The 16,309-nt window shown below is 40.6% G+C and overlaps 1 protein-coding gene across 5 annotated transcripts in view; it reads left to right on the top strand.

The window, feature by feature from the left end:
- Wdr37 (WD repeat domain 37) overlaps positions 1 to 11,109 on the top strand; it is a 66,417-nt gene extending 55,308 nt beyond the window's left edge. For 2 of the 5 annotated variants that reach the window (XM_039095769.2, XM_039095770.2), the window contains 3 exons: positions 6,901 to 7,035; positions 7,461 to 7,575; positions 8,305 to 11,096. In XM_039095769.2, the coding sequence (XP_038951697.1) occupies positions 6,901 to 7,035; positions 7,461 to 7,575; positions 8,305 to 8,436 (382 nt within the window). In that variant the 3' untranslated portion in view covers positions 8,437 to 11,096. Of the gene's footprint in view, positions 1 to 6,900; positions 7,037 to 7,460; positions 7,576 to 8,304 lie in introns of those variants that run through there. The other 3 variants (NM_001107362.2, NM_001399297.1, XM_039095771.2) reach the window with 3 other exon arrangements.
- Positions 11,110 to 16,309: the final 5,200 nt, after the last annotated feature.

Below are 16,309 nucleotides of genomic sequence, written 5' to 3' on the forward strand. Positions count from 1 at the left end.
ATTTGTGCCAGTATGCATCTTTTCTAAGAAGATGATTTGAAACATGTCACATATTACACAGCTGTGAAATTTCACTAGGAAAAACACCTATCTTTGATGAATGGTGTAGGTATGAATTTCCATTTTAAAAGAATGAGACAAAATTAGTTCTTCAGTGTGAAATGGATAGTTACTGGCAGTGAGGTGGAAGTGAAGCTTAGGCCAGCTGCCACCATGGCTGTCGGGGGCTAACTGTAGAGCTGCGTCCTGTGTCACAGCTTGTCTGGTGGCAGTGACGTTACCTGTTCCTTTTGTGGGGTCAGGCATTGATTTCTGAGAAGTTTGTTGAAGAGGTGTGGAGAGGACTCTAAAGGTTTGTTTTTAGATGGAAGGTTTTGGGAGAATGCCTTGGAGCTGAGCACTTGGGAGAGCAGAGGGAGGCCTCATGGTGGCCATTTCCTGTCACACACAGGCAGATGGTAATGCAGAATCTGGTGGTTGAATGGTCTCTGTGGCTTTTGGCGTTTCCTGGAAGTTAGGTATGGAAGTCTCTTCAAGTAAACAGTGAAGGGAAGAAGTAGGCAGGCATCTGAGGCTGGGTAGTGTGGCGCATCAGCAGGCATAGCATGTCCAGGAGCAGGAGGGCCATTGCATCTTCTTTGGAGAGGCAGGTGTGGGATGTGCAGAGCTGCAGAATTAGGTTGTGGTTTCTCCAGGGGAACACAAATGAAGTCAGACAGGCTAGAGCGTATTGAGGAAGTTTACAAAGGTGTCATGAAGATTATAGATCCGTAGCTACCTTGAGTCTATTAGAATGTCTAGTAGTCTGGACTCTGAAACTTTCAAGGAAGAAACCAATAGCACCATGGCTGCCATTCCCTACCAGTCAGCGCTGGTGGGCCCCTTGAAGGCAAGTCGATTGGCCTGTGTCACTCATTGTGATACCTGAGCCTTAGCTTGTGCTGGCCCCAGCTTGATGAATATGAGTAGGGCATGGCTTTCCCATTGCAGAGCTTCAGTCACAACTCTTCCCTGCTCCTGTGTCAGCCACATCTGGTGGGGATGCTGGACGGAGACACACTTCTTTTCTAGGTTGGAGGGACAGTTATAGAAATTTCTGCCAGCAGTCTGATGATGGACACTCTAGGGCTGCTTACCATTGTGGCATCATCATATTGTAAAGGATGGAGGGTTTTTGATGTCGTATAAAGGTTGCCATCAAGTGTCAGTCCTCCAATAACCGCAAGTAGACAGGGTGTGGATGCTCCACATGCTGGGGGAAAGCAGTGAGCTGTTTTCTTGGCTTGCTCTCTTTAAAGAATTCCTGTGTGTTAGAGAGTTGTGATGATAACCCACTCTGAAGGTTTTTTGTGGACTTGTCCTTTTGAAACAGAATCTCAACTTGTACCTAGGCTGAACTGCACTTAATTATGTAGCACAGGCTAGCTTCAATCTTTTGGTAACTCTCCTGTTTTATCTTTTGAATTATGGCATGAACTGCGATGCCTAATGTCATTTTGAACTTTAAAAGTGACATTTTATTTTCAGTCTTTCTTCCTTGCCTAAGCCTAGAACCCACGGGTCCTTCTTGACACCATCTTATTATTCCCTTAGCCTTCTCAATGAGGGGCAGAATCAAGTGTACCTTGCTTTAAAGGGTTCCTTGTCCGCTTGTTGGTAGCATCTATTTCTGTCTGGGGGAGGTTGTAGGAATGTTCTACACATATATACTGTGCACACATGTAGATATATACACCGTACTCCACCTCTGAGAGGTTTTCTCGTGGTATCTGGAGCTTTTCTCTCCTTGTGGCCCAAGATGTAGCCAGCTGCTTTCAGCACACTCAGTCCAGTATTAGGTAGAAGTAACCCCATTCTCAAGTTGGGAATCATTTTGGTCAGCTTCCTTGTTTTGGGATGAAGGCCTTTCTCAGGCCCTGGAACAGTCACTGCTGACCCAGGCCTGGGCACTAGTACCCCATGTGGCCCACTCTGCTCTGTGTGGTGCCTTATCTTCTGTTTATTCAAGCAGGAGTGAGTTTTGTTTTGACATGTGAGGTTTTTCTAATTTGTTAATATTTAAGAGTAAAAAAATTTATGCTGTAGTAGCTTCACTTTCTCTATTCTTTCTAGTGAATGTCTTTTCTGCACTATATTAAGGTACTTACATTCTGTATGTATCATGTGCATGTGCATATATGTATGAACATGAGAGGGCTCTTAGGCAGGTGTCTGGAGGTCAACTTGAGAGTCAGTTTCTCCTTCCACCATATGGGTTCTGGAAATCAGATTCAGGCTGTCAGGCCTGTCAGGTGGGAAGCACCTTTTTCTTTTCCCAGCCATCTCATCAGCCCAAGCATTCTATTATATTAAAAGTTGTTATAGAATGTAATTTATAATATTTCAAAAAATAGAACCTTCAAATTTTTATATTTAAAAATGAATTCATAATATCTGCTTTTGAGATGCTGGTCACTGTTAATTGACAGTCAGTATCTTGGGTTCAAAAAATAAATGGAAAGTTAAATAATTAAAACCCAGGGGAGGTCACTTCTCACCAAGTTCAAACAATACAGTTGTTGCCAGTTTCTTTAAAATTATCAATATAATTAAAAATATTCTAAACTACTTTAGAATAAAATAAAACACTCTATACAATGTTTTTAAGTCAGAAAGACCAGGTTTTAAGAAAGAACAAATTGACCCTTGAGGTTGCAAGAATGCCATTATAGCTTTTTTTTTTTTTTTTTCTGGGCTGAGGGAGGTCACTTTTCACTAAGTTTAAATATATTTGTTGCCAGTTTCTTTAAAATTATTGATATAATTAAAAGTGTTCTAAACTTACAATTGCTCTAAGTCAGAAAGACCAGGTTTCAGGAAAGCAAATAAGCCTTGCCATTTGCTGTTGCAAGGATGACATTGTATGAAGCCTTCTGGGTTTTCGAGACAGTTTCTCTGTGTAGACCTGGCTGTCCTGGAACTTGCTCTTGTAGACCAGGCTGGCCTTGAACTCAGAGATCTGCCTCAGGGCTGGGATTAAAGGTGTTTATCACCACTGCCTAGCTTATTGTATGAATCTTAGTATTTTAACTTTTTAGTAATAATTTTAAATATATTTGTATTCTTAAACTGATGTTTATGAGCTACCATTTGTGTTCCAGGAACCAAACCCGAGTCTTCTGCAAGAGCAAGTTCTCTTACCTGCTGAACCATCTCCAGCTCCCTGTACATGTCTTTTAAAATAGCTTTTGAGATTATAATATAACTAAAATGTATTATTTCTCCTTCTCTTTCCTCCTCTTTCCTTCCTATGTACCTTTCTTTGTTCTTCAAATTCACGGCCTCTTTTTTTATTGTTCTATGCTACATCCACAACAACTCCCAAAAGATGTTAAGGGGATTAGGGGATTATCTATGAGATTGTTCTCCTAGTAGTGTCAGAGGGGATAACCATAAGTCACATCAACAGGACTGCCTAAACATGAGTTGAGCAAGGACAACAGTAGACATGCTAAAGTGGACAGGGGGAGAAACACATTCTTTTCAAAGATGGATTATGTGTGCTGGAACACAGAAGCCTGTGTTCTAATAGGGGATGTTTTGTACAATTGTGTTTCTGCTTAGGGACTGCTTACCTTCTGTAAACACTAGGTCTACTGCTCCACAGATACAAAATTGTTGTTTTGTAGGAGCTGAAATTTTAAACAAACAAACAAACAAACAAATAAATAAATAAATAAGGGATGGCGACCTGGTAGTCAGTTTTGAGATGATGCCAGAAAAGCACACTGCATTAGCATTTCATGGTCCAGTGTTTTCCACATCATATATTTTTTTCTTAGCTGTGAAATTTCAGCAGATTGTTATGCAAAACAGTTTTGTGTCTCTGTGTGACTGGGAAGACAGCTGTTAGTCCTAATGAGGAGTGCTAGCATTACAGTATTGCCGTTGATTGAGGACCCACGGAGGGAGCAGAATGTTCCAGATCAGGCAGTGGTGTGTGGTGAGAAGGTACCATCTGTCAGCTGGAAGTACATGCTCGGCTGCCCCCCACGACAAGATAAATGAGCTTTGCTGCAGTTTGGCAGAGTCTGAAGCTTTTCCAGTGAGTGATTGTAGCTCACTAGCCTCCCTGTGGGACCCATGGTCCAAGGGTGCCTTTAAAACTACTGCCTCTTTGCCAGGTTTTTCTTTTGATGTCCTACAATACCTGTCAGGATCGTGATTTATTAAGAACCTAATGTCTTCTAGCATTTCATTAACATAGGGTCAGATGATCTTTTTGTTGAGGCTTTTTTTCCTTTGTATTAATTGAGCAAGATGCTAGCTGAAATTTAACTTGGCCAAAACCTCCTAGAATATAGAATATACTGCAAACAGAAGTCAGTGGATATCTTTACCTCATGCTTTTGAAATCTCTGGCAGTATAAAAAGGTTTTTAAATGTTCCTGTAACCTCTGCTATACATCATTTAAAGTCAGGCCTATGCTGTTACTTATTTAAATAAAGAATATGTGGGGTTGGAGAGATGACTCAGCTGTTAACAGCACTGTCTCCTCTTCCAGGGAGCCTGGTGTCGGTTCCCAGCACTTATGTGGCAGCTCAGAGCTGTCTGTAACACTAGTACCAGGGATTTGACATCCTACAGAGACATACACACAGACAAAACCCCAGTGCATTCAAAATAAAGATAATCATCAAATAATACAGATTGGTCAGTCATGATTTACAGGTTTGTCTATATGTCCATTTCTCCGGTATCATATCTTTCTGTGTATTATGTGTCATTTATGCCCATCCAAACGTAGTGCACTGTTTCTAACACAGATGGTTCTGTGAGTCATTGATTGTCACATGCAGGGAGGAGGTACCTGCTGGTATCATCTTGTAGAGGGAGGAAGGCTGCAGTACTTCAGTGTCCAGCACGTACACCGTCAGACAGTTCTAGTGGCCAATGCCTGTGCCGTGGCAAAGGCTGTCCTGCATAAGGCAAGATGTGTTAATGTGAAGATAGTCTTACAAGCCCAGTGTTAGTTCTGGTTGTGCTCTGGGGCTTCAGTGTTGTACCATAGTTTGTTGTCAGATCTTGTTGAAATCCTTTGGTTCTTAGTAGCTACATTGGTGGTGGTATTTAAAATCCTTGATTAATGTAGTAGAACTTAGACTTAATTAGAACTTAGCTGTGCCTATTCACATTAATAGAGTTTTCATAAATCGGACCTAGTGACTGATTAGATTCCTCTCAAGAGTCTAAATAGAACATAAAATCACATCTTTGTACAGATTGTGGAACAGGACCAAGTATCATTTAAATTGGAATTCTGAGTTCTTAGCAGTTGATGTGTAAATTTTGGAACAGAAACAAAGCTTTTGTTTCTACAAATTAATGATTTGTGAGGATAAAAAGACACCATAACCAAGCTTACCTGCATGTCACCTGGAAGGGAACATTGAGTGCTGAGCCTTCCTGTGGGAGGGAGGGATGGCCCTGGGGTTTGTAGTGCTGGGAGGCAACCGTAGGTGAAGCTGCAGTCTTGAAAGGCCTCTGCGTTGGCATCTTTGGACCTGCTGATTTGGGCATTTGGAATCAGGCAGTGTTCTGCTTTATGTACTGATCCTGGGGAGATTAGATATTAAAACATTAACCAACACACACAGCCCACACTGTACCAGGCAGGAAGCAAGGCCTGAACAGTTCTACTACAGAGATGCATGGTAAAATGGAGGAGACTGGCCTATATGAAGTCAAAACAGTAGCAGTCCCTGAAGTATTCCTACATGATGTGCCAGGTTGCGTTTTAAGGAATGGACTATCAGTCCTTAGTTCATGGGACGTAGGCTTGTATCATAGTTTCTTACAGAACTCTCCAGTGAAGAGAGGTAGTTGTGTTGAGGTTGTTTTCTTCAGGTGCCATTTTATTATTTTAGCCCTTTCTTAGCAAATGGTTGGTGACTTTGGCTTGAAAGGAAGGGCTGCATCACACATTAACTCAGTAGGCTGTGGCCACTTCTAATGGAGACAACTTTCCTAATGACTAGTGGTGGTGGTGGTGGTGGTGGTGGTGGTGTGTGTTTGTGTGTGTGTGTGTGTGTGTGTGTGTGTGTGTGTGTGTGAGTGTGTGTGTGTGTGAGTGTGTGTGTGAGTGTGTGTGTGTATGAGTGTGTGAGTACGTGTGTGTATGAGTGTGAGTGTGTGTGTGTGTGTGTGTGTAAGTGTACACGTGTGCACGTTGAGGCTGCAGGTCTACATCTAGTATCTTCATCACTCATTTGCTGTTCTCTTTAGTTTTTGAGACAGATTCTTTCACTGAATCTGGAGTTCACAGATTTCAGAAGACAGGAAAATCCTCCAATCTTCACCCCCTCAGCCCTAGGATTACATGCCGCCATGCCTGGCTTTTATATGGGATATCTGGGGGATTGAATTTGGGACTAATGCTTGTGTGGCAGTCATTTTACTGACAGAGCCATCTCATGGGTGTGTCTTATTTGGAAAAAATCTCAGTTGAACTTTGCCACTTGTGAATTACCCAGTGTTTTCTGCAAATCTTGTGTTTTGATTGAATTGAAATTTGCAGTTGGATTAGATCTTTATTTAATTCATCCCACTATATCGATATTTGGTAGGTTGTTTAATCCATATTTTTCTAGTAATATCTTGCTGCACTGTCTGAGGATGATAGGACAGAGTAGACAGTACATTTTGCCTCCTCTATTAGGACATAAAGAAGGTCTTTAACATATACAAGGAGAATTTAAGAAGTGGGCACAGGCTTGCAGAGTGGAAGACACTGTAAGCCTGCACGTTTCCAACTTCCTTGCCCTCTGTTGCTCGCTCTGGAAGCAAAACTGTGTAGCATGTACTGTGAGGGGGTAATGGGTACATCCTGAACTCTAACTGTGTCTAACCTTTACTTGTAGCACTGTGACCTCTGCTGTGTTCACTGTGGGAGACAACGTCGTTTCAGGCAGTGATGACCGCACAGTAAAAGTCTGGGATTTAAAAAATATGAGATCTCCAATTGCAACAATTCGTACAGACTCTGCCATTAATAGGTAAGGGTTAGGTGTAATCTATTGTCTTGTTTGATCATACAGTTTTTGGGAAGAGGGTTCAACTTCCTGGGGAACCCTCTTATTTGAATTCAGTATCTGTGACTACTTAAACTTACTCACTTGTGTAGTATGTTAGTGTAGTAAGACAAGATCAGAAATGGCCTTTGGTAGCCAGATGTTTTAGGGCTTTGATAACTCTCTGAGGCCCTGTCTGCTATTGGACAGTGTGTGACTGTACTGCGCATGTGTGTGGGGTCACTTGTGATCTGGCAGTCGAGTGTGCCTTAATCTCTGTCCAGTGTCATAGATGGACTAGCCCTATGGTTTACTCATTTAGTTTGTCTTGAAATGTAAATTATTTTCTGTAATTTCAAAACATTATCCTGTCGTGTTTTTACAAACTTGTTTCTGTATCTTCTTTGTAGGATCAATGTATGTGTTGGGCAAAAAATCATAGCTCTCCCCCATGACAACCGGCAAGTGCGGTTGTTTGACATGTCAGGCGTGCGACTGGCACGGCTCCCCCGGAGCAGCCGACAGGTATTGGTTACGGTGGTTCATTACGAACATGAAGGAATTTACAGTTCCGGTTTTACATCAGTGGTGCCATGGGGAAATAGAAACAGGATACATTAAAACATTTAGAAGACATAAAAATTAACTTTAGCATGTGTTTTATGAGATGATGAGCTAGTCAAAACTACAAAACTATTTTGTAGTAATTTCCTTCAATATTTTGATATTTAATTAGAAATCCTGATGATTCTAGAATCTAGACAAAAGGTCATTTCTTATTTTTGTTTCATTTTGTATCATATATATATATGTACGTATATATGTATATATGTATGTGTAACACACACATACTTAGTTCTTTTATTATTGGAACTCTTTATTATATGATATTTGAGGTCCTTGAGTGAATTTGGTTTAGTGTGTATGAAAATATGTCTTCTAGCTTCATTTGTTCATTTAAAAATTTCAAAGTGACCATTTTTGTGTGTATGACTGCACACTTAGTCGTTTTGTCAAGAGACTAGTGATGATTTGGTGCGAGCCCCATCCACTCCCCATTCTGGCACACTGCCCACCTGATGCTTGGCTCTGAAAGCCCCTTGCCATGCACAGCAGCTTTTGGCCCCCTTGGCTACATGTGTGTTGGGTTTCGCTATTACATTATTCATTTAAGGATGGTAGCTAGCATGGCACAAGTATTAAATTTTGTTTCAGGAATAATGCATTAATTTTGTGTTGTGTGTTCGTTCCTAGGGTCACAGACGAATGGTGTGCTGCTCAGCGTGGAGTGAAGACCACCCCATATGCAATCTGTTTACCTGTGGGTTCGATAGGCAAGCTATTGGTTGGAACATCAATATTCCTGCACTGTTACAAGAAAAATAAGTCACTGATGTTCCTTAGCTCGAAGTTTGCCATGGACTTTTGATTGATGCAGGCTCTTCTGCATATTAATCAGCCATTTTAGTGAGCGTTTGACCCTGGGAAGGGTGCCTTGTATATGTTCTTTTCACATTGTGCCCAGCTTGCATGAAGTGTACAGAGAGATGTGTGATTCTGTTTTTATTTTTGTCTTGTGTATATTGGCATCCTCTGGTCAGTAGAAGTGAAGCTCACCTCCCACGTAGCATACACAATGCTTTGAGTTCTTGATGCTGAGGGATGAGCAGTAGGGCATTACGTTACATTGTATGAATCCAATGTGAACTGTGTATCCGTGTCTGGAGTAACTGCACAACTGCCTTGTCCTGGGAAGACTGCAGAGCTCATTCGCATAGGCTAGCAAGAGGCAGGACAGACGGATTTTGTACTTGGTTTATGTGAAGTTGTAGAATGCGCTGTCGTGTAATTCCATTTCAACTCTTGATTTCTGTTCCAGTTCTGTAAAAGTAACCTGGATTTGCAACGTTTGTGCAGAATTTCTTTTGAGAAGAAAATGTTTCTGCTATTTTATAGAAAATTATTTCAATCTCTTGAGGTCTCATACAAGCAAATTTTAAAATACGATTATTCTAATCACTGATTTTAGACATTAAACAAAATTCAAAGCACTTTAATTTATAGCTGTGGTTATAAACAGTTTTTAGAAGTTTCAAATGATTTATCCATTGAATGTGACTTGACCTTTATACAAAGGCCCTGCTACCTGAAGACAAAATCTTATTTATTTTCTACATCTTTAGTTTTCATATTTTTAAATGGGTTCACTTCCTTGGTGGTGTTTGAGAGCCAAGAATGCAAATAAATGAGCACTACCTCAAAATAAATATTGGGAAACCTTTGGAGTCTCACTGCTGCCTGGATAAGCACTTGCTTTAAAGCTGGAATACTGACTTCAAGGTAGAAGGAGAAAGACAACCATACCGTATGTACCTTGACGGTGAAAGGCTCTCTAGGTAGCCGGAAGGTGATATCAGATAGTTCACAGGTCTTGAGCAGCCTGGAGACCTCTTAAACCAGTCCTTCTACTGCATGAGTGAGCCTTTGTTCTCGCCTTCTAGAGATCACTGTTCATCTGATGTTCGTGAGTTTGTGTTTCGTACAGAGTTACAGTTTTGATAAAGAGACATCTCAGTTACTGCCCCTCGTATCTTAATCCTGTCCATACTGCCCTTTGGAGAGTGACCGTCTAGGGAGAAGAGGAGTGATGTATGCTGTTATGGTTACCTCACCTCCTGCCCTCCCCTAGCCCTGGTTCTCTCTCGGGTGGCACAGGAGGGCAGCTGAACTACTCAGTGGTAGGAATCGGCTGTAAGATGTGTAATGTGTAACTTTCCACGACTGGGAACTTGGTCATTGGCATCTTTGACTCGGGCGCCAAAGTTGCTGATCTTAGGAACTTTGTGTCTGACTCATTTAGAGAGATTCTTTGAGTAATTTTGTTTTTTCAACTTAAAAAAAAAAAAAAAAGAGGTTGTATTTTTAAAGTCTGACCTTTTCTGATGACAAGTCTCACCACGGCGTATTTGAGAGCTGAGTCAGGCTGGTCACTGTAGATGACTAGAGTTTTAAGAGCCAGCTCTGGCTGTCTTGAATGTATTTGCTTGATGGTGGAGTACTGTATGATGATGTTCCTAGTGGCCTACTTCACAGCCACTGCAGGTTTCTGTATCCCCTCCAGTCCACTCTCTTCAGAGTTGTTAATGTCGGTGACAAGCCACATTCTTCTGTTCTTGGCATCTTAATCTGAAGGTCGAGGTATAGTTAGGAGCATTGAGAATGTGCATGCAAATGGGAGCAGCAGAGTCAAACAGAAGACCTACCCGATAGTCTTGGAGCTTTAGAAATCGTTCCTGGTGACCATCGACTTGTGTGCAGTCCAGTGATCTTCACTGCCAGTGGCTGCTTGTTTTCTTTGGCTAACTGGAGGGACCAGCCTCTGACCCAGAATCGAGGCTCCTCACTCATTCCATGAGGGCAGAAGACCCTAATGGTGCTCGATGAGAGCTCAGGAGCGGGATGTGACTTCTCTTAGCTGCTGTTCGTCATCTGTTCTCATCACACTGCTGCTGTGACCACAGTGCTATCTTTAAGAGTTCGTGACTGGCACGGGCGTGGGCTCATGAATGTTGTAGGCTGGTGTGCATGTGGCTAACAATAAGTCAAGCTGTCAGCCACAAGTCCTCTTATCAGAAGTAGTGTTTGGAACTATTATGTGCTGGAGTGTCCAGAATTTCACTTAATAATGGAGGGGAAATATGTGGTTACTAAATGTGCATTAATACAAAATTTCCCAAGAGATTTGTTGAACAGAATATCCCAGCCCCCACCGTAACCGATGCATACTGATTTCTGTAGAGTGGAAAAAACTTTGTACATATTTGGGAATCTGAAGACTATGTAAATCACTTGTTACTTAAATCTGTGAAAAAAGGTTGTATTTTGTTTTGTGGTTTTTTTTTTTTGAGGGAAAAGTGCATTTATAAGTGTTCTGTGGAATCAGTTATCCTTACTGTATTGATGTAACTGTTTGTAAACGTTCAGTGTCTTCATTGAAATACGAAGTTCATTAAAACCTCTGTGTTCCATAATTACTATTATAAAGACTTATGTTGTTGAGAGTCTTGTGTTCTTACTGCGCCCCTCATGTGTTACTTTGTGAAGCATTGCTGAGTTACAGAACTATCATAGCTGTCCAGAAATTGAATGCATTGCTTATAATGCCTGTTTGAAAATATTTTTATCTTAGACATAAACCCAGTTATATTTTTTCATCTTTTATCTCTCATAGCATAAGATCTATAGATGTTGGGTTTTGCTAATAACTTAGGATTAAAAAAATGTTTCAAAACTGGGAACATTTCACTTATGCAAAAGAGTATGGGCCATGTTGTGGAAAGGAGCTGAAAATGAAGTCATGGAGGTTGCAAGATTTAACTTTAGCTTCATTAAAATAGCTTTTGTTCAGCAGCTTTGGTCAAAATGACAGTAGATTGCAGGGATCTTTGGCATGCTGGGCATCCTGTGTGAAAGAAATGATGGCAGTGTCCTAGGGACTCATGACTTGTGGGCCTAGGTCCAGAGGCGTTCAGTAGCTCTGTCACATCGTTTAGCCAAGAAGCCTTTGTTACGACAACGTTTAACCAAAGCCTAAATGTTGTAAGTAGATAAGAAGCTGCAGGACCACTTCCTGGTAGGTTGCTGCGCAGACAGATGGCGGGATGCAGGCACTCACCACAGTGTGGCGGTGCACAGGGTGAGGTGGGTTACCTGGGGCCAGGTACCATCTCACTCCCCATCTGTTCCTTCTTCATGGAGATGTGGTTGAGGTTTATTTTGGGGCTAACACAGGTAGTTCTTGCAGGAAGAAAGCATTACTTCAGCCACAATCCAGAACGTATCTGAAGAGCTGCCTATTCTACCTTCGTGAACACATTCGTCAGGGTCTCTAAGTCATTTAAGATACTGATGGTAAGGATTTCCCCCTTAAAAACAATACATTAGGAAATTTCAACCATGTGAGACATTAAGTTAGCATTGCTAAGTTAATTTGATAGTTTGTCACTATCACTTAGCACTGTCACTAGTGTTGGCATAGTTGACGTAGTGCCCGCAACTCAGCCACAAACACACAGTAGGAGCAGTCCCTTCTTTTCTTTTTTCTTTTTCTTTTTCTTTTTTTTCTTTTTTCTTTTTTTCGGAGCTGGGGACCGAACCCAGGGCGTTGCGCTTGCTAGGCAAGCGCTCTACCACTGAGCTAAATCCCCAACCCAGTCCCTTCTTTTCTATGGCCAATCAGGACTCTCCCTTGAACTTTTGGACTGAGACTTGGTTGAGCCAGTTTCTCTCTTAAGTAAACTGTAAAGCTCCAAGAATTATTAGTGATGCTTTTAATCTGAGGGGAAAACAGCAGGGAGTGTTTCAAAGTGTGTTCTCAGCGAGAAACTACATGTGAAGAATAAGTGTGAAATAAGTTAGGGAGGAAATGGTTTTAAAATGAACCAAAGGCATCAGCAGACAGTTATGTCTGATTAATGTTACTGGCTTTTTAGCTTTCTTTAATTGGGGCATTGAGATAGGGATCGCAGTCTTTTTAAATTGGTAAATGTAAGTTTTTCAAGTGCAATCACTTAAAAATAAAAACACGTGGACTTCAGTGTGGCTCAGCAGCAGTTAGTGGTGCTTGCCGCTCTTTTATAAGACTAAGAATTTGGTTCCCAGCACCCACATCAGCAGTTCTCAACTATCAGTAACTCCAGCTCCAGTGGATCTAATACACTCTCCAGCCTCCTTGGACAAACAGACACACAAAATAACACATTAAAATAATAGAAAGTGGTTACTCAGTCCATCAGTTACTACCAAAGGTAGCGTTAAAAGAAAGACACGAGTGTGTGTGCGCTTATATGAGTGAACTTGTCAAAAAGAGCAGTCAACAAAAATGTGTTGACTGTGCTATAAAGGTTTAAGAAAATTACATTAAAGGCAAAGGGGTTTTTGCTTATTTTTAAGTAAAATAATGGATTTCATTCATTACGAGACATTGTAAAAACAAAGTGAGGTGAAAGTCAGTAGTCGATATACGTGAGAGTATTGTATCAAAGTTGTACATGTCGACAGGAGAACCGGAAGCTGGCAGCAGGTAAGAATGAAGACCGGGATCAGGAATGAGACCCATCATTAGATTGAAGGAGCTACTAATGATACTGACTACTGGACCTTTGCACATTGTCGGCTGGGATAGGAGATACTGCAGTCTCTGGAAAGTCGTATGGTACAATGTTTATTTCTATAATCCGGCAGTTAGAAGGTGCAAATATCTGTGGGGGCAGGCATATATATAAGTGATGGTAAGTCTACACACTGAAATATTGCTATCAGCTAAACCCAAGGAGCTCTTTGGATCCTTATGGTGAGTGAAGATGTAAGTCTGTCTATCACAATTACACATCTTATCTGTTATCACACAGAAACCAAAATGCAAGATTTAGTCTAACGTTTTCTGGACTGGCATGGCCGGGTTAGGAAGGCAGAGGGTCAAATAGGGAAAGCTCGGGCTTTGCAAGTCCCATGTTTAATTTGTGTGAAGACAAGTTTTTTTTTTTTTTTTTTGGTTCTTTTTTTTTTTTTCTTTTTTTCGGAGCTGGGAACCGAACCCAGGGCCTTGCGCTTGCTAGGCAAGTGCTCTACCACTGAGCTAAATCCCCAACCCCGTGAAGACAAGTTTTAAGAAGTATGTGTGCATGCGTGCACATGCTAGGGCGTACGTGTGGAGGTCAAAGGACGCCTTCGTGAAGTAGGCTTTCTCTTTATGCTTACGTAGTTTGTTGGGATTGAACTCTGATTGTGAGCCATCTTGCGCCTGTCCTTAAGGATGGTAAGAAGACAGATCTTGGTGTTTTGGTTTTTCATAATTCATAACATGTAATATTCCTTTAGTGTATCATAATAGTATATAATTAAGAGTAATTATTAAAAGGAAAATGTGTGCTATTTCAAATGTGTGTAAAGTGAATGCTGATGCTTCATGATAGTCTATTTTATTCACTTCAGATTCTTCAGTTCTTTCGTCGTTTATGGACGGCTCATCCTCAGTCATTCAGTTTGTACATATCCCATAAGAGGCCATGAAGCCAATTTTGTGTTCTTGAAAAAATGGTCACTAAGGAAATTGGACAAAGGCAGTATGCTATATACTGTGTCAGAATTGGGCTGTTTTCAAATACATTTTACAACTCCATGTGTCCAAGCAGCAACTGTAATAAGGATTTCACTTACCAGGTGTGAACATAAAACAACAAAGTCGTTTTCTTATGTTGCTCTTACACTGAGACCGAAGATCATTGCAGATCTGGGAGGCGGTCCAAGAATTGTGTTGAGCAGAGATGCATTTTTATTCTTTGAGTTTGTGTTTTGTGAAAACAGCATCTTAGGGATAGGTGGGGATGTTCTGCAAGATCGGACCATTTTCTCCCACACGTATGCTTTACACACATTTTCTGATTCCAGTTGCTTCTCCAAAAATACTAAAACATTTTTGCAACAGGGCCGGGGTGTAGCCCAGGGGTGTGGTGCTTGGGTCTTATCCCTAGCCCTGCAGGAAAGCAAAATGTACAGTTGGTAAATGTATTTCTCTCCTGTAACTAATTTCTGTTAGATGGAGCTAAATTCACTTCCCCTCCGTTTTTCAGCAGCTGTGTTTTGCTGTCATGGACACACGACACTAAACAGTTCAAGAGTTGAGCTTGAGTTTTATTGTACATATTTACCCATCATTATGCTCTCTGCTTCCCTTTCTCTCCCTCCTTCATTTCTTAACTCCATCTCCCTCTTCTTTCCCTTCCCCCCCCCCCCGTCTTGCTGTAAGCCAGGGGGTTCAATCTGAGCTCATAATCTTGCATACTGGGATTGCAGTTGTAATATAGGATTAAATGTCTGTGCCTTCAAAGTTTCACTCGCCTATGGTTTCTTCAAATATTTCACCTCACTCTGTTCCTTGTTCTGTTTCGGTGGCCCCAGTAATCAATCTATCCATCCAATTGCCTGATGTTTTCTATAATGGACTCTTCAAATTTTCTTTTAGTCCCTTTTCTCCTTGTGTCTCATGTTTCATGATTTTTCACTTGTTTCTTCTTCCAAAACATTTTATTCTGCATTTTTAAAAAGTTTTATATTTACCCAGGCATCATGGGACATGCCTTTGGTCCCAGCACTAGGAAGGCAGAGGCAGAAGGATCTCTGTGCTTTCGAGGCCAGCCTGATCTACATGGCAAATTCCAGGACAGTCAAGGCTACATAATGAGATCCTGTATGTATGTATGTATGCATGTATGTTTGATGTATGTTGTATGTATGTATTACTATGTGTGTATACTCCATGGCATGAATGTGGAGGTCAGAGGACAACTTAATGAGAGTCTTTTCTCCTGTGTGGGTTCTGGGGCTTGAACTCATGTCAGACTTGGAAGCAAGCATTTTTAGCCATTGAACCATCTTGCTAGGCCAATTTTGGATTTTCAAATTGACACATAAAATATATATGTTTAAATTGACACTATAGTACAATATTATTACATATACTCACAAACACACACATACGGAGTACTATGTGATATTTGGATACAGATATATATATATATATATATATATATATATATATATATATAATCCCTATATATGTATATATCCCAATATATAACCTCATATATGTATGAAGTGCCATGTGATGTTTGGATACAAGGGTACATTGTATAGTGTTAAAATTGTGTAACTATCTCTACAAACATTTCTTGCTGTTGATCCTAGTTTATATATATATATATATATATATATATATATATATATATATATATATATATATATATCCTACAGTCACTCTGCTCTGCAGCAGAACTAGCATAACCTATTTAATCATAACAGTACCATTGGCTGACTTTCCTCATCCCTTCCTTCCCTCTTCACCGTCCAGCTTCTAATCACTGCCATTCTACTTCTCAACTTCTAGAGAATCAGTCTTTGTATACCACACATGTGTGGGGAAATTGTGTGCCCTTTACCCTTCTGGATTTGTCGTGACTCGCTGGATTATATTCACATTGATGCAGATAGCAAGATTTCATCTCTTTCTTTTCTTTTTTTTTTTTTTTTTGGTTTTCTTTCTTTTTTATTGGGGGGGGGAGCAAGTGTATAGGAATAATTTTATTTTTTACACATTGTAAATTTCTAAAATTACATTATTTTTATACAATTGTGCAGGGAATATATACAATGGCTAACACTTAAGGCAGCATTAAATTGTATGTACAAAGAGTCATCATTC

The sequence above is a fragment of the Rattus norvegicus genome, chromosome 17 (genome assembly GCF_036323735.1).
Source record: "Rattus norvegicus strain BN/NHsdMcwi chromosome 17, GRCr8, whole genome shotgun sequence".
Lineage (NCBI taxonomy): Eukaryota > Metazoa > Chordata > Mammalia > Rodentia > Muridae > Rattus > Rattus norvegicus.